The 27,140-nt window shown below is 55.3% G+C and overlaps 1 protein-coding gene across 4 annotated transcripts; it reads left to right on the top strand.

Annotated features, from left to right (window-relative positions):
• The first annotated feature begins 2,140 nt into the window (after positions 1–2,140).
• EML2 (EMAP like 2) lies at positions 2,141–26,715 on the top strand. 4 transcript variants are annotated; one of them, XM_047835866.1, is made up of 21 exons: positions 3,377–3,594; positions 3,686–3,809; positions 4,002–4,106; positions 5,986–6,014; positions 6,429–6,558; positions 9,783–9,932; positions 10,473–10,542; positions 10,642–10,752; positions 11,920–12,015; positions 12,900–13,034; positions 14,001–14,100; positions 18,003–18,157; positions 18,311–18,436; positions 20,026–20,157; positions 23,087–23,154; positions 23,453–23,541; positions 23,780–23,877; positions 24,311–24,398; positions 25,253–25,348; positions 25,989–26,119; positions 26,458–26,715. In XM_047835866.1, the coding sequence occupies exons 1-21, from the start codon at positions 3,402–3,404 to the stop codon at positions 26,581–26,583; spliced, it is 2,352 nt and encodes a 783-aa protein (XP_047691822.1). In that variant the 5' UTR covers positions 3,377–3,401; the 3' UTR covers positions 26,584–26,715. The 4 variants fall into 4 exon arrangements, 3 of the variants coding, with proteins under 3 accessions (XP_047691822.1, XP_047691823.1, XP_047691824.1); XR_007147383.1 differs by lacking the exons at positions 23,780–23,877; positions 26,458–26,715 and adding an exon at positions 2,141–2,215 and having other exon boundaries at positions 3,376–3,594; XM_047835867.1 differs by lacking the exons at positions 3,377–3,594; positions 3,686–3,809; positions 4,002–4,106 and adding an exon at positions 5,419–5,476.
• Positions 26,716–27,140: the final 425 nt, after the last annotated feature.

Raw genomic sequence — 27,140 nt, 5'->3', positions numbered from 1 at the left:
GTACTGTAGTTCTCGGAGGCTTTGGGGGCGGTGCCAAAGGCTCTTGGGGCAGGAATAGAGCTTCAGCTCCCGCGGGATTCTGGGGGTGGAGCTAAGAGCTTGGGGGCGGGCCTACATCTAATAAACAAGGACTCTAAGAATAAGAGTTCGAGGGCGGAGCTGGTGGATATCTGGGCCTATTTGAGGCTCTAGGGTCAGGCCCTGGTCTTGCGAGGGGGCTTTTGGGAAATTCAGCGAAAGATTAAGGAGAAGGTTTTGGGGTTATGGGAGTGTCTTCCTCCACCCTATCTTCCTCTCACAGCCCGGGGCTGAGCTTTAGGCTGAAAAGCAGCCAAAGCCCTGCCCCTTCCAATCCTTCTGCATCCCTATTGGCTGAGGGGCCTGCGCGACAGCCTCTCATTGGTCCTGAACTGGCGAGGAGGGGGTCTAGAGAGAATGCGCGCAGACTGTGGGCGGGACCAGACGGTACCTAGGGGGATATAGGCTCAACCAATCCCGGTCCAAGGATTGTGTCCAAGGGGGGGGGGGCTGGCAGGGGGTGTCCCGACCCCCCTTTCTTGGCATCCTGGGGGATGACCCCGGTGCCAGGCCCGGCGCCGGCCGCCTGATGCCGGGCGGGCCGAGCCGGGGATGCTGGAACGAAGGGCGTTGCTATGGCAACGGGAGGCAGGGCCTGGAGGGGGGGACCGGGCCCAGGCTGGGGCCGGGGGGGCCGGCGGTGGCTGTGGCGGGGCGATGGCGGAGCGCGGCCCGGCCTTCTGCGGCCTCTACGACACGTCCTCGCTGCTTCAATACTGCAACGGTGAGACCCCTCCTCAGTTCCGACCCTGGCTCCGCCCAGGGCTGGACCCATTTCCTCCTGCCCCAACCTCCTCCTTCCAAGTCCCCATCCTGGCCCTTTGCTGAAGATCTTCCTCTCTCCCCCCAGGTGGACCCTGACCCCAGAGCAAGGTTCCTGATCCCCAAAACCCTGATCCCAGTCCCCCACCCGCTTCGACCCTCCCCTTCTCCCGAGGTGGCTGGATGGAGAGAAGGGGGCAGAACCTTCAGGAGCCTGGGGTCGAAGGGGGTAGGCCTGAAGGTCTGGAACTCTTCCCTAGCCCCTCTCAATCCTCTGGGACCCTCCCCCTTCTCTCTGGCAGAGGGACTGACAGTTTAGGGGGAGGTGGGGTTTGGTGTTGGCTTGTGGGCAGTGTGTGGGACCAGGCAGGATAACCCGAGGATTCAGCCTCCACTCTACCTGCAAATCCTCAGCCCCCACCACTGCCCCCACCACTCCCACTCACTGGGACTCACCCCTCCTTCCTAGACACCCCTTCCTCCTTCCAGAAAAGCCACTGTGTCAGGCCCAGATGGGGGGGAGCAGGAGGCAGAGGGGAGGGGAGAAGGGGACGAGTGGGAAACCAGAGCTGGTCTCTGGGCAAAAGGGCTGGGGGAGTGCTCAGGAAGGAGTAGCGGACTTGAGTTCGGGGTGGAGGGACGGGGCGAGGCCTCAAGATGCAGCTGGTCGTTCTGGGTGGGGGCTGAAGGACCTAGGTGAATGCTATCCATTTCTCTCAGCTCCCCCCCCCCCCCAGAGGAGACTATCTCCCAGTTTGTGGGCTCACTCCCCCGGTCACACTGGAGTTGGCAGAGGACCTGACTGTTTGTTTTGTCCTCCTCTGCGCCTCTAAGAGGCAGGATGCCTCAGCCTGGCTGTTCTGCTGCCGGAAGGCTGTGTGTCATGAACAAGTAACTTCATCTCTCTGGGCCTCAATCCCCTTTCTCCTCCCCTCCTCCTAAAACGGGTGGGATCCCACCATTACTAGAGTTGCCTGGAACAGTAGGTCCCATAATAATAGTTCATTGTATTCTGGCTTTAGTGAGCATCTACCATGAGCCAGTGTTCTGCTAAGTGTTTTGCCTGTCACACGCAAGCTCACTATAACGTTATAATTTGCCTCTCTCTCTCTCTGGGGGAGGTGGGGGTGGGTAGAATCTGTAAAGGTGGGTAGGAGGGGGCCTGGCACAACTAGGTGATTGGGCCCTCCCGCCCCTCATTTATTGACCGTGTGACCTTTAGCGAGTCTCCGCGCGCCTCCCCAACCTCCGTTCTTAGTTTCCTCCGGTGGGAAACGGGATACCGGCAGGACCCCGAGATTCCCTCTTCTTCCGAGCTCTCAGTCCTGACAGCTCCCTTCCTCCGACTTCGGGAGGCCCCCACCTTCCTCTGCAGGTCCGGGCACCGGACCGTAGTGGCGCTGGGTGGGGGGCAGGGCGGGCGAGGCCGGGCTGGCGATTGGGCCGCTAGGGTGGGGGGGGGGGGAGGGAGGGGAGGGACCGACGGCTGCACTGCGGAGCCCGGCGGGCGGGGCGGCCTTCCGACTCGGGATGGCAGGTGCGACCTCCACGCCCCGTCCCTGTTAATGATACCGCCTTTACTTCCACCCGGCTGGGAGCCAGGTCTTCCTCAGTTGTGGCCAGCAATGAGTCTGGGTATGAGTGGTCTGGGAGGGAGAGGGGAAAGGGATGCCTCAGTCATCCGCTCTTCCCACTTCGGGGAAATGGGCTAGGTGTGTGTTTGGGGGGTGATTGAGGACTCCATGGGCTGGAGAGGAGAGGGAGAGCCTACTCTGGGGCGTGGGGTACAGAAGCGAAATAAAAAAAAAAAAAAAAAAAAAAGAGGAACAGGAGAGAGGGTCCGGCTAGAGTTTGGCAGCCGGATCCCCGCCCGCATTTCCCAGTGGGTCTCCCGGGTCTGAGACGCGCTGCCTGCAACCCCCACGTCTACCGCCAGGGGCCGCAGAAACTCTGTCCTTGCAACTGACTCTCTGGGGTCGAACCCCACGGTGAGGAGAGAAGGGGAAGGGGAGGGACCAGGCATCACCTTTTAGCTGGGGAAGTCGTAAGAAAAAGAAAGGGAACTTTAGTCCCAGGGATAAAATCTTGATATTCGTCAGAGAGTATCGGGGATCAATTCTAGAACGTTGGTGTCACCAGGAATTAGTTGGTGTCGTTTAAAAAAAAAATACTGATATCACTCATAGATATTTAGCATCTTAGTCATAGAATCTTAAAACCAGAGCTGAGAGGCTCCTGACTCGGAGCATCTTAGAAAATAAGAGAGTAAGGGACTTCCCTAAGGTCACATCTCCAGGGCGGGCAGAGGAGTGTGGGGGCAAAGGACTGAGAGCGTTGGGGATTTCCTTCCCCCTCGTAACCCTCTTCCTGGCCCATCTCTGAGCGTCCCGGCCGCAGGTTGAGGGAGAGGAAGGGGGAGTGGCTGGCCTCGCCTTAACTCGGGAAGGGGGGAGAGGGGTGGGGGTGGGGGGCGGACCCCTCCGGCCCTGGAGCTCCGGAGTGGTCTCCGCAGCCAGCGCTAACCCTCCCTTCCAGATGACAATCTGTCGGGCACGAGCGGCATGGAGGTGGACGACCGCGTGTCGGCGCTGGAGCAGCGGCTGCAGCTGCAGGAAGACGAGCTGGCGGTCCTAAAGGCGGCGCTGGCTGACGCGCTGCGTCGCCTGAGGGCGTGCGAAGAGCAGGGCGCTGCGCTGCGCGCGAGGGGCACCCCCAAGGGCCGGGCGCCTCCACGCTTAGGCACCACGGCCTCAGGTATCTTTGCTAGACTGGAGGGATGAGATGGGGAGACGTCGGGACCCGGACCTCGCACTCACTACTTCTGTCCCGGAACCCCGTCCTCCAGTGTGTCAGCTCTTGAAAGGCCTTCCCACCAGGACCCCCCTCAATGGCGCGGGACCCCCGAGGCGCGTGGGCGGCTATGCCACCTCTCCATCCTCCCCCAAGAAGGAGGCGACCTCTGGGCGCAGGTAAGGCACGGAAGCCTGGATCCCTAGCCTCCTCCAAGACCGTATGGGAGACAGAGGCTGTTTACACGGCGAGGGATGGGCTCGTGGGCCCGAACTCCAGCAATGGAAAGTGCCAGGAGGTTCTCGCCCTCCTCTTACACTGGCCTGCTACCCTCACAGGCTTCTCCCTAACAATGCGCTCTCTCTTCGTAGTGCCCGCCGCTACTTGTCACCAGAGCGCCTGGCTTCGGTGCGCCGCGAGGACCCCCGCAGCCGCACCACATCGTCTAGCAGCAATTGCAGCGCCAAAAAGGAAGGGTAGGTGTCTGGGGTGGGGGTCCTGTCACAGAGGGTGAGGCCAGGACCCCAGTTTGGTTTGGAAGAGGGGATGCGGAACTTCGGGTGATGCCCCAGGCCACGAGGTGGTACCGCAGGGCGAGGTCATCTAGTTCAGAATGCGGGGACAGTGCCGAGGCTTGGAGGGACCAGTCTTAAGAGAGCGCGGGCGAGGAGGAAGGCCCGCCAGGGCTCTGCCAGCATTGGGGGGTGTGGCCAAGCCTTAAGGGGCTGGACTAGAACTTCGGGGAAGTGAATGGTTAGGGTCTTCTGGGTGGAGCCAGAGTGGAAATTGAGGGAGGAGCCAGGCTTGTGGGCGTGGTCATTAAGTAAAAGAGTCCCTGTTGGGTCTCAGGGGTGGGGCCAGGGCAGAAGCTTCAAGGGAATTTCTGCAGGGAATAGGGGAACTGGGGGGGGGGGCATGATTGGAATTGGAGGGCATGACCAGAGTGTTAGCCTGGGTAGAATCAGAACCTGGGGTGGGGGTCACTGGGCTCGATACCGGCTGGTGGCTTGTCAGAGACGGGGCGGGGCGACAGGGGCGTGGTCAAATACCAGGAGGCGGGGCCAACCTGGAGGCCTTGAACAGTCTCAACTCAGGGACTGGATTTCTGTAAAGTGGTCGTAGTCAGAATGCCTGGCGGGACCCGAGGCGCGGAGAGGGCCAGGGAGGGGCAGTCAATTATCAGGAGAGGTGTCAACTCTGGGGACGGATCGGAAGGGGGAGGTGGGTGTGGTCAGAATGTGGGGCGTGGTCAATTCTCTGGAGGCTGGACCACCCTGAAGCCCAGGGCAGAGTAAAAACCTAAGGATGGAGTCTAGATGCAGTGGGGTTGGGGGCTAAACTAAGGCAGGAACTGGGTCAAAAACCACACATTTCAACCCCACTCAAATAATAGCAAACACGTCCATGACGCTATGTACTAGGCACTACTCCAGGCACTTGACATGAATTAACCAATATAATCCTCGCGATCACCCCGCGAGGTGGGTACTCTTATTACCCCCATTTTTAAAAGGAGGAAACCGAGGCAGAGGTCGGGCAATTTGTCCATACTGCTTAGCAAGTGGCAGGGCTGGGGTTTGAACTCAGGCAGACACGCCCCCTCGTCCTGTTCTCAAACAACACTCTCCCCCACCCCCCCACCCCCAAAAGAGCCTGGTATCAGGACCCCACAGCCCAGGATCTGAGACCCAGAATGACCGGCCGGCTCCCGGGGTCGGCCGCGGAGGGCGGGGCAGGGCGCGGCGGCGCGGGCGCCTCCCAGGGCCGGAAGCGGCGGAGCCCGTCCCGGCTCCACCCCCGGCCCCGAAGCTCCGCCAGCCGCCGCCATGAGTAGCTTTGGAGCTGGGTGAGACCCTCTTGCAGACCCCCTCCTCCCTGCACTCCCGGGGCCTGGATCCGGGGCTCCCCCCACCCTCGCCAGGGACCCAGGTCCGCGACTATCACCCCTTTCCGCCGGCGAAGGGAATGTGGAGACACGCCCCTTCCCTTAAACCTTCTCGGCTTCCCTTGCTGCTTGAAGTTTGGGGCACCGTGGGACTGGGGGTGGGGAGCTCTGGGAGAGCGGTGCTGATTAGGAGGGAGGGGTCCCTGGTGACTCCCGTCTTCCAGGATCGCGTCCCTGCCACTTCGTGCTGTGTGATCTTTGGCGATCACTGCCTCTCTGGGCCTGTGTCTTAGGCTCTGCACGATCAACCGAGCAAAGCACACGGCCTGCAGAGAGGCAGCGCTCCGCTTCTTACTCGGCCCCCATTATTCATCAGAGACCTCCGGGCAGCGGTGGGGTAGGGGAGTGGTTTCTCCCCTTTTCAGACCCGTCTGCTAATTAGGGCGCTTTTTCTTCCCCTTTCCTGACAGCAAAACCAAAGAAGTTATCTTCAGCATGGGTGAGTGGGGAGAGGGGGAGGAGCTTGGTTGGGGATTGCTGGAGGTCAGGAGACGTGGCTATTTGAGCCTTTGCCTCTCTGGCCTCAGTTTCCCCATGCGTTAAAAAAAAAATTTTTTTTTATATCTTTATTTTTGAGAGAGAGAGCACAAGCGGGGGATAGGCAGAGAGAGAAGGAGACATAGAATCTGAAGCAGGCAACAGGCTCTGAGCTGTCAGCACAGCGCCTGCCTCTGGGTTCGAACTCGTGAACCAGGAGATCATGACCTGAGCTGAAGTCCGACGCTTAACGGACTGAGCCACCCTGGTGCCCCTCCATGCATTTTTGGTGTTGTTGTTGAGTGAAGCCTGAAGGGGAGAGGGAATTGGGGCGTGGGCTGGTGGCGGCGCCTGACCTCTGGGGGTGTCCTGGCAGAGGAGGGCTCCGTGAAAATGTTCCTGAGGGGGCGCCCTGTGCCAATGCTGATTCCCACCGAGCTGGCGCCCACCTACAGCCTCGACGCGCGCTCTGAGCTGCCTTCCAGCCGGCTCAAGCTGGACTGGGTGTATCCTTTTGCTGTAATCCCTTCCTCCCTGCCCCTCATCCCCCAGTCTGGAAGAGACCAACACCCTTCTGGTAGGGGACTTCAGCGGGAGAGAGGGTCTTTGCACTGAATCACACTCGCAGGCCCCTGTGGCCTGAGGGGTCAGGACGGTGCTGAGGAAAGCAGGTTAGTTGAAATGACCTTTTTACGATGCACTAAAGTAGCAGATGTTTGCTGAGTGCCTTCCACGTGTCAGATTCTCCTCTACAGTCCCGCCCTGGTCACTTGGGGCTCACCTTCTAAAGGAGAAGAGAGAGATGATGACAGAAGCCGGTGATTAAATAAACACGGTGATTCCAGCTAAGTAATAAATGCTGGGAACACAGGAACCTAAAGTCGTGTGGGAAGAGTCACTGTGTTTCTCTGCGGAGGGGGCATTTGAGCTGTGAGTTGAACAGCTGGGAGCCAGCATCGGAAGAGCTAGAAGGAGAATGTTCCAGACAGAGGGCATGGCAGGTGTGAGGGCTCTGTGGCCGGAGTGACCTAGGTGTATCTGAGAAACAGAAGAAGTTGGAAATGGTTAGGGGCCCCGTCTTTGGAGCCTGGCAGACCTGGCTGGTCTGTGTGATCCTGGACAAATCACCTCGCCTCCCTGTGCCTCAGCCGCGTCCTCTGAAGAATGGGTTTCAGGATTGCAGATTCATAGTGGCGGGAAAGGAGGTATAAAGGTGCTGAGCTCAGGACGTGTGCCCCATAAACAGGAACTGATCAAAGAATAACTGCGCATTATTGAGGACTTAGATGCTAGGCACCATTCTAAATGGTTTTATGTGTAAGTACGGTGAATGATAACAATCCTCCTCTTTTGTAGCATTGAGAGTGTATTTGTACAACCCGTGGCCTCCTAGAGCCCTCTGACGCCTGCAGCTTGGCAATTGCTGCCTTCACTGTCTGGATGACAAAGCTGAGTCCAAAGGAAAGGACTGAGCCTTGTCCTCGGGAGTCAGACCAGTTCTGGGGCAAGAACTCTTGCCTCCGTGGCCCACGCTTTTTTTCCAGATCAGTAGCCTAGGGACCCAGGCCCCGTCCTCTTCTTTCGGCCTTGATTTCCGCTCTAGTGGAGGCAGGGATGTTGGAGCCCAGAGTCTTTTCGAGAGAGCCGGAAACATCTATGAGAATCAAAGCACACTAAGCTGTTGTGCCAGGCTGGGTCCGCTGAGACCGCAAAACTCAGTGTGGGGCTCGGATGCCCCATCTCTGAAATGACTGCAGGGCGGGACCATTTCTGTGGGGTCGAGACCCATATGGCAGCATTCATTCAGATATTTTCTGAACATCTGGGGCCACGAGCTGGGCACCCAGGGGTCATCATGACAGCCTGCCTTCCTAGGGCCCCTAGTCGAGTGTGGGGACAGACTCTTTGGTGGTGATAACCCACAGTGAGCAGGGCTGGGATGGGGGAACCCAGAAGGGCAACTGGGGGTCACGGAGGGCTTCCCAGAGGAGGAGTTATAGGAGTGAATGAAACAGCCCGGTCTTGGCCACCTGGGAGCACACAGCCTCATTGGGAAATAGCGACAGTTAACAAATTAACCAGGCAATTATTAAGTGACATGAGGCCGGTGGAGGAGGTGAGCATGAGGGCCGCTCTGAGGAGGTGGCCAGGTAGAATGTACTAGGCAGAGGGAAAGGCTAGTGCCAAGGCCTGGACTAAAGATCTTGGCATTTTGAGGAACTCCAAGATCAGAGAGCACAGGAGGGCAGAAGCCCTACTGGGGCCAGGAAGGGGCCAGGCAGGCCAGTGGGAGGAGCCACAGAAAGTTCTGAAGGGGGGGGGGGGTCAGCCATTCCTTCATCAGATACTGAATTCCTATGTCTGTTCAGTCCCAAGCCCTGGACTCCAGGGATAGAGCAGTGAACAAAATGGACAAAGATCCCTGCCCTCCCGGAGCAGATACTCTAGTTGGGGAGACAGTTAAGCTGTGTTATACCAAGTTAAACCGTGTGGGGTTCTGATGAGTGTGTGACAGAAATATGAGCGGGGGGTGGGGCAGGGGGCAGTGAGAGTGCATGAGTTTGCAATTTTAAGTAGAATAGGCAGTGAAGGCCTCTCTGAGATGCTGACAGTTGAGCAGGGACCTGAAGGAGGCAAGGGAGCCACGGAGAGTTGAGGGGGAGGAGTACTCAGGTGAGGGGGAACAGCAGGTGCAAAGGCCCTGAGGTGAGGACAGAGAGCAGGAGGCCAGTGGGAGTGGAGCCTGACTGAGGACTGAGGAATCCGGCCCAGGTCAGGCTAGACCTCATGCCCGGGCTTTCATAAGGATTTTGACTTTTGCTCTGAGATGGAACTCATGGGGAGGTTCCGAGCAGATGTGAGCTAACTTAGTGTTAACAGGACCCTTCTGGAGGGAAGGGGGGGTTGTATTAGCGTTCTGTGACTGCTGTAACAAATCGCCACAAACTCTGTGGCTTAAAACAGAACGATTTTCTCTCCCAGCCCAAAGTCAAGGTTCCAGCAGGCCCACTGCCCTCCCTCCAGAGGCTCTGGCAGAGAATTTGATCTATGTCTCCTAGCATTGGATGGCTGCTGGCTGTCCTTGGGGTTCTTTGGCTTATAGCCACACCACATCACTCCAATCAACCTCTGATTTTCATGTGGGTCCTACCTACACCCCTTTGACGTTCAGTGTCTTTTCCTGTCTGTCTCTTATAAGGGTACTCGACATTGGGTTTAGGCCCCACCCAGATAATCCAGCATAATCTCATGTTGCGATCCTTAATTACATCTGCAAAGACTCCCTTTTCCAAGGAAGGTTATAGTCACAGGTTCTTGGGGTTAATATTTAAAAAACTTTTTTTTTTTTTAACATTTATTTTTGAGAGAGCGAGACGGAGCACGAGCGGGGGAGGGGCAGAGAGAGGTGGGGGACACAGAATCCAAAGCAGGCTCCAGGCTCTGAGCCGTCAGCCCAGAGCCCGATGCGGGGCTCGAACTCACAGACTGGGAGATCATGACCTGAGCCAAAGTCGGATGCTTAACCGACTGAGCCACCCGGGTGCCCCACGGGGGTTAATATTTTGGTGGATATATTACGGGGGGGGGGGGGTACCATCAACCGCCCCTCTCCGCCCCCCCCCCCCCCCCCGACGGGGTCTGAGTGGAATCAGGAAAACCTCACTGCAGGTGTTGAGTTGGCACGTGCGATGCAAAACAGGCTCCTTAACCGGCCCCCGGGCATCTCCAGCTATGGCTACCGAGGCCGAGACTGCCGGGCCAACCTTTACCTGCTGCCCACGGGGGAGATAGTGTACTTTGTGGCCTCCGTGGCCGTGCTGTACAGTGTGGAGGAGCATAGGCAGCGCCACTACCTGGGCCACAATGATGACATCAAATGGTGAGGCCTGGGAGGGGCCACTCTTGGAGGCGGAGGTGGGGGGGGAGGAGGGGGGGGTAGGTGGCTGTGGCCAGGCGTTTGCTTGGCCTACCGGCTGAATTCAGGAAAAAAATGTGGACTGATCATCAGTATTTTAAAGGTCGGTGAATTCACTTACATGCCTGGATTTTTCACTTCTTTTCGGAAACTCCTAGCTGGCGCCCCAGATGATCCTAACAGGGTGGGAGCCAGGCAGCGACAGCCCCTTTTGATGGCTGTGCCCCCCTGGCCACCACTTGGGTACAGTCCTGAGCCGTATGGGCATTTGAGTTAAGAGACCCCAGGACGGAGTCTTGCTTCCGAGGCTGGGTACCTGGAGAGTAGCCCCTTATTGTTACACAAGGACTATCGATGTTTATTGGCTAAATAACTCACTCAACCAACCTGTGGGATCAATAGCCAGGCATTGTGACTTCAGCCTGTTAAGGGAGGAGGAGTCCTGGCCCCCCCTTTGAGCCCCATCCCTCCCACTGAGCCCTGTCCATCTGTCTTCTTTCTCAGCCTGGCTGTCCACCCTGATATGGTCACCATTGCCACTGGACAGGTGGCAGGCACCTCTAAGGAGGGGAAGGTAACAGATTGGAGGAGGAGGGACCGGAGACTGGGGTGGGGTGATGGTGGGGGCAGACAGCCAGGCCCCCCAGGTAACAGGCCTCTTTCTTCCTTGCAGCCACTACCCCCCCACGTGCGCATTTGGGACTCAGTCTCCCTCTCCACCTTACACGTGCTGGGCCTGGGGATGTTTGACAGAGCTGTGTGCTGTGTGGGCTTTTCCAAATCTGTAAGTCCTGTGCGGGGACCCTTCGCCTGTCCCCTCCTCCAAAGTCAGGAGTACCTCCTCCAAAGTTAGGGGTACGCCTGCGCGCGCGCGCGCGCGCGCACACACACACACACACACACACACACACACGCCCGCTTTGGGATGGGGGAGGGGGCATGCCTTAATTGTGACGTCACAGGTATAGGCCACGCCCCCTGCAGAATTGCCCGCCCTGCAGGCCAACCCTCGGTGACCTTACAGGGCTGCTCCTATAGCCCTTATGAAGGGGACCCACGTGTCCTGATTGCCCCCAAACTCCTCGGTGACTGGTCATGCTGGTTGCATTATTATTGGCACCGACTTTCCTTTGCGAAAGGTCCTTGTAAGGCCTTGTGGTTCCCTGGTCCAGCCTAGATGGGTGTCGGCAGGATGGGTGGTGGCAGGTCTGGGCGAGATAAGCCCAGAAATGGAGAGTAAGCCTTCAGGAATTTGCAGAGCAATTTCTATTTCCTGCAACATCCTAGTCTGTGATGGGTGGGCTTTTTTTTTTTTTTTTTTATCCTATTTCACATTTTTATCAAAATGTATTTTACCAAAGTATTGATCAGCAATGGATTGAGGAATAAAAACCAAGAAGCACGGGACTAGAGCCTCACAGGTTTTCTGAGGCCTAAGGAGATCTTTGAGGGCATTGTGGGGAGTGGTGGAGAAAAGCTACTTTGGTGACACTGTGTGTGTGTGTGTGTGTGTGTGTGTACGGGGAGGAGGGAACCCTGCAAAATCAAAATTCACCTGTTTCACCAAAGGTGTGAACACCCAACATTTTAGTAATTCGATTGTTTCCTTTGTGTGCATAAAAGTCATTTCATTTTGTGTGCGTGAAGTCATTTTCATATAAAAATGCAGATTAGATGGTTTCAGGATTCCTGCAGAGAAACAGTAACTGAGGGTAAATGAGATGAATTTCTTAGGGAGGAGTCATTTCAAAAGGAAAGTTCTAGAAGCCCTTTAAGATGTGTACATGGCTGCTGGACGGGGAGTGTATTTGCATGTGTTTCATCTAATGTGGGCCAGGAGCTTTGAAAATCTTAAAACAGACCTGAGTGGGAAGTTCCTGTGTGGGCAGAGTGTTGAAGGGGTGGATCCTGACCCCCCTTCTCCACTCCCCCTCCTCTCTCCTCCTTCTAGAATGGAGGCAACCTGCTCTGTGCAGTGGACGAATCGAACGATCACATGCTCTCCGTGTGGGACTGGGCCAAGGAGGCCAAGGTGGTGGATGGCAAGGTGGGGTGACCGTTCTCACCCCGTCTCCTTGGGGTGCCTCTGTGGGACTGGCTGGATCTCTGTGGTTAGGAGTCTGGAATCAGACAGACTCGCATTCAAGGCCAAGCTTTGCCATTTGGTGGCCGTGTGACTGCAGGCAAGCGGCTTGCCCCCTCTGAGCCTCGGTTGCTCGTCTGTAAAGTGGGGATAATGGTAGCATCTTCCTAGTAGGGCCTTGGCTTTGATGTTGGGATGTGGGGTGGCTAGCCCAGGCACAACACAAAGGTCGATGCAAGGCAGCTACTGACTGTAGCCTTGCGACATCCAGGACATTGACTTGCATCTCTGGGTGGCGGCTTGACTTCTAGGGAAGAATCTGAGGCATGGTAGAGGGGAGAGCTACTTGCCCAAGGTCATGTGCCTATTTTGGAGACCTACGTTCCGGATTGGGGCCCACAGTTTGTGGACAGAGACTTAGTAGTTGGGAGGCTGGGCTCTGGAGTCAGACCTATGTGAATTAATTCTGGACTTGACTCTTACCTGGCTGTGTGGCCTAAGGCAAGTGACTTCCCCTCTTTGCGCCTCACTTCACCTGTAATGGGGAGCGCTGATGAGCCGTACCTCACGGAGCGCTTTGAGGAGTACAGCAGTTAATGGATAAAGTACTCAGCACAGCACTTGATGCAGAGTTGAGGCTCTCCAAGATCTGCTGTCATGTTGATAAAGGTGGCAGTAACGCTTTGCTGGCCGGCCCTGCCTTCAGTATTTTAGCTTGCCTGTATAGTAAAGACACAGGCAAGTAGGTTGTGCAGTGCACAACTCATGCAGCTGTATAGGGCGGTCCTACACGGGGTGGCCCTAGTGGCTTTGAGGTCCTCATTCTGAATCTCCCCCACTTTCCAAAGTGCTCCAACGAGGCCGTGCTGGTGGCCACCTTCCACCCCACAGACCCCACCGTGCTCATCACCTGCGGAAAATCCCACATCTACTTCTGGAGTCTGGAGGGGGGCAGCCTGAGCAAACGGCAGGGCCTCTTTGAGGTGAGTGCCCCGGGGTGCGGGGACAGGCTGGCCCTGAAGGAGACAGGCAGGGACACCCGGGCAGACAACAAAACAGAGCGTCCCAGAGGGTCCCAGATTATGAGGATGCCGAATTTCTGCTGGGGCCTCAGTTTCCTTATCCCATACCATGAGGATCGTCCTCCTTAACTGTCTAAAGTTGTGAGGATTCAGCGGGATGAAGACCGTAGTAGCAGATAGTAAATACTCAATAGGCAGTACTGTGCTTGGCCATAATGTGGAAAAACACGGAGGTCAGAGGCCAACTGGCTGAAAGAGATGCGCGTCGAGGCAAACAGACACTGAGCGGGAAGCAGAGGGCCCGGGAGAGAAGGTGCAGGGGCCCCTCTGCCAGGGCTCGCCTGCCATGGGTGAGAACTGGAGCTTCCACCCCAAAAAGGGAGGCCCGGAGGACACCAGGCATAGGTGAAGATGAGACAGAGATACTGAGGGGAGGGTGGGGAGAGGCAGAGAGAGCGACATAGAGATAGAGGATGGGTAAGGAAAGGGGAGGAGAGACGGTGCAGGGGGAGAGCGGGGGAGAGTGGCAACAGAAAGGGGGAGACCCAGGGACAGAGAGGGGGGACCCGGGGACAGAGACAGGGGAGACCCGGGGATGGAGAGAGGGGGAATCCAGGGACAGAGACGGGGGAGAGCCAGGGACAGAGAGAGGGGGGACCCAGGGGCAGAGAAAGGACAGAGAAGAAAAGTCCAGAGAGGAGGCAGGAAGTGCTTCCAGGGGTAAGCAAGGGAGACAATGTGGTCAGAAGCTCTAGGCTACATGAGCAGTGCACGGAGGCGGGTTGGAGATGGGGGTGCCCCACAATGGGCCTCATACCCGACATCACAGCAGGGGTCCCCTGACCACAGTCCTGGATGGTGGGTGGGCTCTGGGAGGCTCTCTGCTTCAGCAACCTTCTGACACCTTCCCTTTCTCCCCCACCTTAGAAACACGAGAAACCGAAGTATGTGCTGTGTGTGACCTTTTTGGAGGGTGGCGATGTGGTCACCGGGGACTCGGGGGGGAACCTCTATGTCTGGGGCAAAGGTCAGTTTCACTCCACCTGTTTGGTACCCAAGCCAGCCCTCCCGAACCCCCTTTGGCCAAGCCTTCCTCTGACCGAGCTTGTATGGAATGTATGATAAAACAGGCTAAATCCTTACTTGTCTAATTCCTATATCCCCTCAAGGCTCGGCTCCAGTATCCCCATCTCCATAAAATCTTGACTTATTCCCCACCCTTGTCCTCTGCGAATCCTGTGGTGGGGATCAAGTTTGAGTTATAAGTGAATTGAATGGTTAACCCACTTGTGTGTGGATGGGTGGGTGGGTGGGTGGATGGAGAGGTGGTTTGTCCCAGAGCGATCAATGAATAAGGCAATGAATGAATGAAGGGGCTGTCCTACTCAGTGAGTGGAAGAATGAGTGAATGTACTGGCCTCCTTAATGGTGAATGATTGGGTGAGTGAACAACTGAATGAATGAATGGTTGTCCCCATGACGGATGCTGGGGTTAATAAATGAAGAGGTCTTTTCCCAGGAAGTGGATCCATAAAGCAATGACTGAATGAATGAGTGAATGAACGAATGAATGGTTACCGCAGCCAATGGATTAATATATTACGAAGAATGGATTGTTCCAGGAAGTAGCTTGATTGCTGAATGAGTAAGAGAGTTGATTGTTCTAGCCAAATGGATGGATGAAGAAATGAATAAATGGTTGTCCCAACCAATGGATTAATGTATTGTCCCAGCAAACGCTAATGGGGTGAATACAAGCTTGCTCTAGCCTTTGGGTGAATGATGAATCAAGCAAAGAATGGGTTGTCCCAGCAGATGGATGGCATGAACAAATCAGTGAGTTGTTTTGGCCTGGGTACGTTTGCTTTTACGTACATTATGCTCCTAAATCAAGGGTGCACTGAATATTATTCCCATTTCACAGATGAGAAGCCCCAGGCTCATGGGGCACCTGGCTGGCTCAGAGCTTCCCTTGAAATTACACAGCTGAGAATAAGCTCTGAATAACTGACAGTGTGTCTTTTCCAGCAGACTGTGAGCTCTCTGAGGGCAGAGACTGGGTCTGATTCGTTTCCATATCCCCAGACCCATCACTGGGTCCATCCCGTAGGGCTGTGGTGGGGTGGTTGGAAAGACAAGTGGACAGAATGATAAGTGGACGTGTGGCACCACATCTGAGTTGAGGACTGTCCCTTTGAGTCCCTGCCCCAGCCTCCTTCCTGGTCCTTAGCCTTTATTTATCTTGCCTCCTCAAATTCCAGAACCCAGTGTAAATCTGACCCTTTTCTCCCCTTGCCAAGCTCTACCATTGTTCCCTGGTTCCCTCAGGACAAGGCCCAGGTCCCTCACTGAGGCCTCGAAGACCTTGTGTGGTCTGGCCCTGCCTTCCCTTGCCCCTTGCATGTTACATGAAGTCAAACCAGATTTTTTTTTTTTTTTTTAAATTTTTTTTTTTTTTCAACGTTTATTTATTTTTGGGACAGAGAGAGACAGAGCATGAACGGGGGAGGGGCAGAGAGAGAGGGAGTCACAGAATCGGAAACAGGCTTCAGGCTCTGAGCCATCAACCCAGAGCCCGACGCGGGGCTCGAACTCACGGACCGCGAGATCGTGACCTGGCTGAAGTCGGACGCTTAACCGACTGCGCCACCCAGGCGCCCCCAAACCAGATTTTCTATAGTTCTCTAAATAGCGCATGCTCTTGCTCTCTTCCCTTTACACACATTGTTCCCTCTGCATGCAGCCCTTTCCCACCCTCTGTTGGCCTAGCTGACTTCTACTCATCCTTCAGATCCTTGTTCAGCTGTCTCCTCCTCCAGGAAACCCTCCCTGACCTACCAGGCTGGGTCTCTTCTATGGGATCCCACGGGCTCCTGGCTTTCCCTATCCCAGCCCCAACCACCTTGGGTTGTCATTGACTGGTAATAGGTCTGTCTCTGAAATTGGACTGTGAACCCTGTGACGGCAAGATCTGAGGTTGTCTTGGTCACCACTGTGTTCCCAGTATCATCCGGCAGGAAGCTGGGCCCAGAATAAATGCTGGTTACACAGTTGCTGATTGGATGGGTTAACGGATGAATGAATGGATGATTAGATTGACAGGGTGAATGGGTAGATGGATTGGAAAATGGGTGGATGTTTGGGTAGAAGGATGGATTGACTGGTGAGTGAGTAGTTGAATGAAAGAGGTGAAGAGATGGATGAGAGGTGGATGAATGGGTGGGTGGATCAGTACATAGATAGGTGGATGGATGGATGGATTGGATGGGTGGGTGGGCAAGTGGATAGATGGATGGATGATGGATAGATGGATCGATTGGATGGGTGGGTAAGTGGGTGGGTGGATGGATGGATGGATGGATGGATGGATGGATGGATGGATTGGATGGGTGGGTGGGCAAGTGGATGGATGGATGGATGATGGATGGATGGGTAGGTAAGTGGGTGGGTGGGTGGATGGATGGATGGATGGATAGATGGATGGATAGATGGATAAATAGATGAATGGATGTTTGCATGGAAGGATGGATGGATGGATGGATCAATGGATGGTTGGGTAGATTGATGGGTGGGTACATGATCAGATAGGTGGATGGATGGATGGATGGATGAATGGATGGGAGGATGGAGGGAGGGAGGGATGGATGGATGGATGGATGGATGGATGGATGGATGGATTGGATGGGTGGGTGGGCACGTGGATAGATGGATGATGGATAGATGGATCGATTGGATGGGTGGGTAAGTGGGTGGGTGGGTGGGTGGATGGATGGATGGATGGATGGATGGATTGGATGGGTGGGTGGGCAAGTGGATGGATGGATGGATGATGGATGGATGGGTAGGTAAGTGGGTGGGTGGGTGGATGGATGGATGGATGGATAGATGGATGGATAGATGGATAAATAGATGAATGGATGTTTGGATGGAAGGATGGATGGATGGATGGATCAATGGATGGTTGGGTAGATTGATGGGTGGGTACATGATCAGATAGGTGGATGGATGGATGGATGGATGGATGGATGGATGGATGGATGAATGGATGGGAGGATGGAGGGAGGGAGGGAGGGAGGGAGGGATGGATGGATGGATGGATGGATGGATAATGGATGGGTGAGTGGGTACATGGGTGGGTGAGTGGATGGGTGGATGGGTGGGTGGATGGATGGATGGATGGGTGGGTGGGTGGATGGATGGATGGATGGATGGATGGATGGATTGGATGGGAGGATGGAGGGAGGGAGGGATGGATGGATGGATGGATAATGGATGGGTGAGTGGGTACATGGGTGGGTGAGTGGATGGGTGGATGGGTGGGTAGATGGATAGATGGATGGATGGATGGATGGATGGATGGATGGATGGATGAATGGATGGAAGGATGGATGGATGGATGGATGGATGGATGGATGAATGGATGGATGAATGGATGGAAGGATGGATGGATGGATGGATGGATGGATCAATGGATGGTTGGGTAGATTGATGGGTGGGTACATGATCAGATAGGGGGATGGATGGACGGATGATGGATGGATGGATCGAATGGATGGGTGGGTAAGTGGGTGGATGGATGGATTGGACTGGATGGGTGGATGGATGGATGAGGGGGTGAGTGGGTGGGTGAGTAGATAGGTAGATAGATGGACGAACAGACCAGTAGGTAGATGAGTGGATGAATGAATGGGTGAGTGGGTGGGTGGATCAAAAGTGACTGGGTAGATGTTAGTCAGATTGTTTAATGGATGGATGATAAGGTATTTGAATAGATGGGCAGTGGGCAGGTGGGTGGAAGGGTGGATAGAAAGGTAAGTGAGTGGTTGAATGTAGGATTGAGAGTTGGAGGTGTTTCAGGGCTCAGTACAGGGACAGCTCCCCCATGCTGGGGGATCCCTGCTCCCTGGCCACCCCTCTTTGCCCCCACAGGTGGGAACCGCATCACACAGGCGGTGCTGGGTGCCCACGATGGCGGTGTGTTTGGGCTCTGCGCCCTGCGGGACGGGACGCTGGTGTCCGGAGGGGGCCGTGATCGACGGGTGGTCCTTTGGGGTTCCGACTATAGCAAGCTGCAGGAGGTAGAGGTGAGGAGGGGGACAGCCTCGTGTGAAGGTGAGGGGACCTCCTCCCATCCCCCCCACCCCGGCTCCTAATGGACCCTCCTCTCCCCAGCTTGTTTTCCCTCACCCCTTCTCTGCCTGTGCCCTACACTCATATGCCCCCAACCTCACCCTCAGGTCCCAGAGGACTTCGGTCCGGTGCGCACTGTGGCTGAGGGTCGGGGAGACACGCTGTACGTGGGGACCACCCGCAACTGCATCCTGCAGGGCTCTGTCCACACAGGCTTCTCATTGCTCGTCCAGGTGAGTGATTCTCCTGCACCCGCCCTCCTCCTCATTTCTCTCCTCTTCTCTTCCCACTTCCTTCCATTTCTCCTCACCTCCCCACCCCATCCCTTGGCCTCACAAACTCCACTCACCTTCCCTTTTACCTGCTCCCACCCCGTAAACCCACCCCTGTCCCAGGACCCCTGCCCCAGCACCCCCCTGCTCCAGCAGCCAACGAGTTACCCGCTGGCACAGCAGAGGGTCCCCAGGACCCCGCCTGGTGTCCCCCAGGACACCCCCTGTCCTTCTGATCAGGGGTGGTGTCCATTTCTGTTGGTAAGTGTCCTGGCAGGTTGTCACCTGGGCCACATGCACCTTGGGCCACACACCTCCTGAGATCTGGGAAGGCCCTTTGGAGTGGGCCTGTTTTTCTTCTTGCAGCTCACATGTTCGCCCCTTCGTCCTGGCGTGCCAAAACCCTATCCACACCCAGTTAACACCCCAGCGCCAACCCCCTCCCCCCCACCGCCCCGCCGAGGGGCTGTATAGTAGGATGGTCAGGAACAGGAATTCTGGAGCGGGACTGCCTGGGATCAAAATCGCAGCCCTGTCACTGGTTAGCTGTGTGATGTGAGGCAAATGAATGACAGTCTCTGTGCCTCTATGAAACGGTGCAGCAGCAGAACCCATCTTCGTGGGGGTTTGTAAGGATCCCATGAGTCGGTTCATAGACGGCATTTAGATGGTGCCTGTCACAGAGGTCTTGGCCAAAGTAACCCCTGGATCCAGTGGCTCTGGATACTTCCATTCCTTCCGGGCATTTCCCCTTTTCCAGGCTAGCTGAGATCCATGCTGCTGCATTTAGATCTCCCTCTGGCTCTGGTCTCCCTGGAACATGAAGGAAAACCAGGATCAGAGGGATTTCCCAGAAGGGACCTTAGAGACCCCCCCAAAATAGCATCAACATTACACATCGTTGATTATATTATGAATAGGTCAATATATATTAGAGCTTTATTACCATGCATCGTTACACTAACGTCAACAATTATATTATCAGTGTTCGTTGTTATTTAACAGCGTATTATTAGCACACGTTATTAATAATGATAATAATAACAGCCACTTCCAATTTTGCGAGCGCTTCGTACTAGCCTCAACACCTTCCATCCGTGATTCAAGTGAGCACAACGATGTCCGCATTTTACAGAAGATTAAACTGAGGATCCGGGGAGAGGGCACCTGTCCAGTCCGTAAGGGAGAGCTGAGGTCAGATCCACCAGGCTGAGTGCCCTCCATGGGATCCCGCAGCCTTCTGGACACCACCCGATTCAAGCCGGTCAAGGCTCCAGCTCCCACCCAGCATGCCTCTTGCCCTGCGTTGTGCAAACCGGACAGCAGAGGCCTGGAGAGAAGGGGAGCATTCGCCTCGAGCCACACACCGGGGCGAGGGTCTGCTCAAGTCCCGGCCTCCTTCAGACGTACTGGAGAAAGGGCCTTCCCCGGGTCACCTGTGGCCCCAGTGTGTCGCCGGGACCGGCCTGGCACTTCTTTCTGGGACCAGGCTCGGTGGGGAAAGGGTCCGGATTGGCGGGCCCCATGCTGTCGTCTCCCCTTCCCGCCAGGGTCACGTGGAAGAACTGTGGGGTCTGGCCACGCACCCCAGCCGGGCACAGTTTGTGACGTGCGGGCAGGATAAGCTGGTGCATCTGTGGAGTGCGGAGTCCCGCCGGCCCCTGTGGAGTAGGATCATCGAGGTAAGGGGACTGGGGCGGGGGGGGGGGGGTACTCGGCACCCTGTTCTGACACAAGCGCCTGTCTCCGTATGTCAGGGCTCAGGGCACCAAACCAATCTGCCAGGGGAGCCGCTGCCCCTGCCATTGTCAGGAGGGCGGGGTCAGGAGAATGCCATTGTCACAGCCGCAGGAAGCTGTGGTCGCTGCAAGGGCTGTCTCTAGAGCCGCATTGGTCAATACGGGTGGGTCGTCACACTTCAGTTAACTTTAAAATGTAAATAGAATGAAGCATTCAGGGGCGCCTGGGTGGCTTAGTCGTTTGAGCATCCGACTCTTGGTGTCGGCCTCAGGTTACGATCTCACGGGTTTGAGGGTTCGAGCCCTGAGTCGGGCTCCGGGTTCGAGGGTTTGAGCCCTGAGTCGGGCTCCGCATGGAGCCTGCTCAGGATTCTCTCTCTCTCCCTCTCTCTCTGCCCCTCCCCTGCTCATCCTCTCTCTCTCTCTCTCAAACTAAATAAACAAACTTAAAAAAAAAAAAATTCAATTCCCCGGTTGCACTGGTGACGTTTCAAGCATGTATCTAGTGGCCACCATGTTGGGAAGTACAGATAATGACCGTCTCCAGCATCGCAGAAGCTTCTGTTAGACGGTCTTGCTCTAGAGCAACCCAGTGCTGGCTACATTTGCATTGTATACTTGATACTCCATGTACTTGCCTTTTTTTTTTTTTTTTTAAGTTTATTTATTTCTTTTGAGACAGAGAGAGAAGAGGGGAGGGAGGGGCAGAGGGAGAGGGAGGGAAAGAATCCCTCGAACCCACGAATTGTGAGATCGTGACCTGAGCTGAAATCAACACTCAGATGCTCAACCGACTGAGCCACCCCGGCGCCCGTGTGCCCTTTCCTCTTAAGGCCAGCGACGGCTCACGATCATAGCCAGCGCCATCGCTTTCCCAGCCCCCATGATGAGCGGAAATAGAAGAGCAGGCCCTCTGCTTTCTGTCTTCCAGAGCCAACAAAAGCGCAATGGATTGTTAGACCCAAATCCCAGTGGGACCCTAGCTGCAAGGGATTCTGGGCAGTGTAGTTTTTAAGCTCCCCTACCTGTGCAGCATGGAACACTAGAATGTCACTCCATCGTATCCCCCACACCACGCTTTGGGACTTCGCTCAAGGAATCTAGGGTTACCTCTGATTCTGGGACACCTGATGGCCTTTGAACTTTGAGTCAGGGATGGTATGCTCTGGAAATTGTGAGGGCCACGTGTAGTAATCCTCATTATGACGTCAAACCGCCTAGGAGACACAGAACTCTTAACCCCACCCACAGAGAATCGGATTCAGGAGGTCTGCGTTTGGGACGGGAAATCTGCAGTTTCTAACGTGCTCCCGTAGATTTTTCTGATTCCGGCAGTCTGTTGACCGCGCCCAGAGAAACTGGCGTAGCATTTTACCCCCTTCGTCCTTTCAACTTCTCGCAACCTCCACAAGGCCGTGGGGATGACAGATCCCCACTTGGAAACAGGCTTGATAAGGTAAAAATCATCACGGTGCGATTTTAATCCAAACCAACCGTTGTCGAGTGCTGCCTGTAAGCCATTTTATTTACCAGCTTGCTGGTAAGTCTTGTTTTTACGTCTTGTTTTACGTCTTGTTTTTAGAAGAATCCCAGGGAGCACACGTTGATGTTCTCCATTGGCCAGATGAGGCAGCCGAGGCTCAGACAGGGAAGGTTATTTGGTGTCACGTAACTAGGAAGTGTCAGAGCCGGTTTGAACCCGAGTCTGATTCCAAGATGCCCTATTGCCCGCGAACCAACCAAACGTCCCCAACATTCGAGAAGTGGTGATACCCCTTGCCAGGTGTTTAATAAAGATGTGGGGAAATGGACACTTGGACGTGCCTGGTGATGAGTTGATAGAATCTTATGGAAAGCAAATTGGCATTATCATTCCAAAGCCTTCAAAATATGGCTATCCTTTGTCCCAAAAAAATCTCACTTCTAGAAAATTACCTAAGTCACAGATGAATAAAGCTGTGAGAATTTAGACCGGGAGTATAAATGGATCTAGAGTCCACAGTGAGAGCAGGACTGTTTTGTGTTTGAGCTGACACAGGAAAGGAGGATGGTTTGGGGGGCGTCTGAGTGGCTCAGTTGGTTAAGCAACCGACTCTTGATTTCGGCTCAGGTCACAATCTCACAGTTTTGTGAGTTCGAGCCCCACACTGGGCTCTGCGCTGACCCTGCAGAACCTGGTTAGGGTTCTCTCTCTCTCTCTGTGTTCCTCCCCTGCTCGCTCTCTCTGTCTCTCAAAAACAAAAAACAAACAAACAAAAAAACACTTAAAAATATTTTAAAAAGGGGCGCCTGGGTGGCTCAGTCGGTTAAGTGCCTGACCTCAGCTCAGGTCATGATCTCACGGTCCATGAGTTCAAGCCCTGTCAGGCTCTATGCTGACAGCTCAGAGCCTGGACCCTGCTTCAGATTCTGTGTCTGCCTCTCCACCACTCACATTCTGTCTCTCAAAAATGAATAAATGTGTTTTAAAAGAAAAATTTTAATATTAAAAAAAAAAAAACCCCAGGGGCACCTGGGTGGCTCAGTCGGTTAGGCATCCAACTTCGGCTCAGGTCATGGTCTCGCGGTCCGTGAGTTCGAGCCCCGCGTCGGGCTCTGTGGTGACAGCTTAGAGCCTGGAGCCTGTTTCGGATTCTGTGTCTCCCTGTATCTCTCTCTGACCCTCCCCCGTTCATGCTCTGTCTCTCTCTATCTCAAAAATAAATAAACGTTAAAAAAAAAAAATTAAAAAAAAAAAAAAAAGACCCAGAAGAACACAGTTTAAAAACAAAAACTGGAGGATGGTTTTGGGGTGTCTGCGGCTACGGTAGGGGAATAGCCAGATAGGCCGGAGACCCCAGTTCTCAGCCCTGCCTCCTCTCTCTCCCCTCAGGACCCTGCCCGCTCTGCTGGTTTCCACCCCAGTGGCTCTGTCCTGGCCGTGGGCACAGTGACTGGCAGGTAAAGCTGAGCTGGGCATTTGCAGAGGGTTTCTCTGCTCCCTCCCCTCCCAGAACTGTCCCTGGACAAAACCTCCCTTCCCCTGTGTCCCCAGAGCCCACAGAGTCTGCAATTAACAGCCTGCTCACCAGACTGCTTCTCAGTATTCATCTGGAGTCAGCCTCTCTCCCAAATCTCTTCTGGGGTCCCAAGCTCAGGCCCCTCAGATTCCCGACCCCGACCCCCCCCCCTTCAGCCCCCCCCCCCACTGCACCGGATCAGCTCACACCCCCTCCCCAATCGTGCCTTCTCCCTAAAGATGGCTGCTGCTGGACACGGAGACCCACGACCTGGTGGCTATCCACACAGATGGCAATGAGCAGATCTCAGTGGTCAGCTTCTCTCCAGGTAAGCGGCCCGGTGCTGGATCTTGGAGCAGCCAGGCCTGGGAACTGAGGCTCAGTTACTAGCAGGGGGAAGGAGTGGAACCTGTGTGGCAAGGCCTAGGGGCCGGTCTAGGACTGTAGCGGGGATGGAGCTTGGGACAGCTGAGGAGTCTGGCATAGCGGGGGCGGGGGCTGAAGCTGAGAGAGAAGGGGGTAGAGCCTGGGTGCCTCCTCATAGCCCCCCCCTCCCCCTCCCCCAGACGGGGCGTACCTGACCGTGGGCTCCCACGACAACTTGGTGTACGTGTACACGGTGGACCAGGGCGGCCGCAAGGTCAGCCGACTGGGCAAGTGCTCGGTGAGTGGGCAGTGGCCCCCAGCCCGCGCCGCCACCCCTACCAGGGGCCGCAGAATTAACCAATTTTCTACTTCAAGGGAGCACAGCTTCAACACTCTACTGACTGCCCTGATCACAACCAGGAGTCTTATGGCCCCGCCCACACATTACCCCACCCCCCACCCCCCACCCCCGTGTTATAAGCCCCTCTGTGTCTAGCTCTGCCCACGTTCTAAACTCCCCCTGTGTTCTAAGCCCTTTCTGTCTAGCCCCGCCCATCGCAGTCTGGCCCCGCCCATGGTAGTCTGGCCCCGCCCCCACGCTCCAAAGGCTGTGTATCCTTCCTTTAGCCCCCTTGTGTTCTCCCCCTACCTGTGTATTTTGCCTTCCGCTTTTCCCGGTCTAATCCTACCCGCTTGAGCTCTAACTCCACCCCTTCCCTCCCCCTCCGCAGGGCCATTCCAGTTTTATCACCCACCTGGACTGGGCCCAGGACAGCAGCTGCTTCGTCACCAACTCCGGGGACTACGAGATCCTGTACTGTGAGTTCTCTGAAAGCCGAAGGCGGCCCTCCTCCAGCCTCCCTATTTACGTGTGCGATTTACATAGACTTCCCTGACTTCTAGGAAGGGAGGAGGGGCTTTCAAGTCTCCGTCCTCTGGCTCCTGTGTTCAGGGGCTGTTCTGATTGGCCTCCTGGCTTCCCATTTCCTCCACTTCCTGGTGGGATGGGTGAGGTACAGGTCTCTAAGCAGATGCCCCTGCTCAGGCTTGGGGTGTGTCCACCCAGGATCTAGCCCCCTCGGCCAAGTCTGGAGAGGTGGAATAAACCCTAGGACCTTAGCCTCCTGTCTCAGACCTCAGTGCCCATTGACTATAAAATGGATGGGTTAAGTCAGTAATTGTTTCTTTCTTTCTTTTCTTTTTTTTTTTTTTTTTTTTTTTTTTTAAATTTTTTTTTTTTTTTCAACGTTTTTATTTATTTTTGGGACAGAGAGAGACAGAGCATGAACGGGGGAGGGGCAGAGAGAGAGGGAGACACAGAATCGGAAACAGGCTCCAGGCTCTGAGCCATCAGCACAGAGCCTGACGTGGGGCTCGAACTCACGGACCGCGAGATCGTGACCTGGCTGAAGTCGGACGCTTAACCGACTGCGCCACCCAGGCGCCCCTCTTTTTTTTTTTTTAAGTTTATTGGAAGTGGGGGCACGGGGAGAGAGAGAGAGAATCCCAAGCAGGCTCCCACTGTCAGCCCAGAGCCTGACGTGTGGCTTGAACTCACAAACCGAGGGATCATGACCTGAGCTGAAATCAAGAACCAGACGCTCAACCGACTGAGCCACCCAGGCGACCCAGTTCTTTCTGCTCTGAACCCTTCCCCCTGTTTTCTGCCCCAGGGGACCCGGCTACCTGTAAGCAGATCACTAGTGTCGATGCTGTGAGGAATGTGGAATGGGCCACGGCCACTTGTGTCCTGGGATTTGGGGTGTTTGGTAAGTTCTGGGATGGGGGAGGTCCCACTGAGAACAGGGGTTCCAAGCAACATCCTTCTCTGGTGGTCTTCATCGTCTCTTGTTGGTTATCCCCAGGGCGGGAGACCGGTGTGGACTGGGCTGGCATCTGGTCCCAGCCTGGGAGGGAGTCAAGGAGGGCTTCCTGGAGGAGGGGGCATCGGAGCTGGACCTGGAGGATGAGGAAGCAGTGAAGAAGGAAAGCAGTCCCTAGGATAGGAAATCGTACCCTGTATGAAAAGCCTGGAGGTGGCATAGAACTTGGCATTTGGAGAAATCCAAGAAGGCAGGATGGCCAAATCGCTGTGGAGTTGCAGGGGAGCGTTAGGGAGGACAAGGCTGGAGCAGCGTGGCAGGCCAGGTCAGGCAGAGTTCAGAGGTCATGCTAGGAAGCCCAGGCTTTCTCCAAGGCCACCAGGGAGCCACAGAAGGGTTTGGAGCGGTGGGGGGCCAGGGTCAGATACACGTTTACAAAAGATGATTCCAGTTCTCCTCCCTGGCTGCCGACAAGCCAGGCTGGCTGGGAGGAAGGCAGGGAGCCCGGGGCTGGGGCCTGCTCACCTCAGGGGTCCCTGGCCCAGGCTGACCGCTCACCACCACCCACCCCTCATCTCGCCCACAGGGATCTGGTCTGAGGGAGCCGACGGTACCGACATCAACGCCGTGGCCCGCTCCCATGACGGGAAGCTGCTGGCTTCAGCTGATGACTTTGGCAAAGTGCACCTATTTAGTTACCCCTGCTGTCAGCCCCGAGTGAGTCCCCCGGGGGGGGCTGGCGGGGTGGGGATGAGCAACACTGCGGGCAAGACTGAGGCGGCAGCTTTCCCATCTCCAGGCCTCAGCTTTCCCATCTGTACGAGGAGGACAGTGGCTTGAGCCCAAGGGTCATTCTTAACCTAAAAGTCGGTAAATTTCAGAGTCCAGAGTGCCAACGCTCTGCTCTGAGTGTCTGCGATTCCGGGAGCTTTGGTTGTTTGATCCTTATTAATGCAAGAAATATTCCTTGAGCACCTGCTATGTGCCTGGCACAGGGGATACAGCCAGGAACGAGACAGATCGCCTTCTTTCACTTTTCTCTTTCCCTGTCACAGGCCCTCAGCCACAAATATGGCGGACACAGCAGCCACGTGACAAATGTGGCCTTCTTGTGCGATGACAGCGTGGCCCTGACCACAGGGGGCAAGGACACCAGTGTGCTGCAGTGGCGGGTGGTCTGAACTGGGGACGAGAGTCCTGGGCACATGGGGCCAGGATAGGGTCAGGTGACGGGGCAGGAATTCTATTTTCGGGAGATGTCTATTGCCGAGTAGAGTAATATATAACCAGAGTATGTCTATAGCAGAGGGGGTTATGGGGGTGGGAGGGTAGACTGACAGAAGTCTCTATTTATCGGGGGGTGGGGGGAAGAGGGGTCACATTGCTTTGGGGGAGCCATTAAGGTGTTTGGTTTGGAGTGTTTTTTTTAAGTTTATTCTTTTATATCATCCAGAAATAAAGACACATGCACTGAAGTGGAGTGCGAGGGTCTGTGTGTGTGTGTGTGTGTGTCCCCAGATTCAGTGTCTTTAAGCATGTGTATGGGGCAGGGTGTGTGTGTGTCTATCACAGTGTGATGGGGGACCATTACCTAGGTCTTTATGGGTCTTTGAGGTTGACAGAAACCAAGCTGGCTCTAATGTGGACCAAAAGAGAGCTCAGTCGGCCCACATTGCCAAATAGGGAAGGGCAGATGTGCCTCCGGGCTCTAGGGCCATTGAAGCAAAGATTTGAGGGC

The sequence above is a fragment of the Prionailurus viverrinus genome, chromosome E2 (genome assembly GCF_022837055.1).
Source record: "Prionailurus viverrinus isolate Anna chromosome E2, UM_Priviv_1.0, whole genome shotgun sequence".
NCBI lineage: Eukaryota > Metazoa > Chordata > Mammalia > Carnivora > Felidae > Prionailurus > Prionailurus viverrinus.
This window is presented reverse-complemented; position numbering and strand designations above follow the sequence as displayed.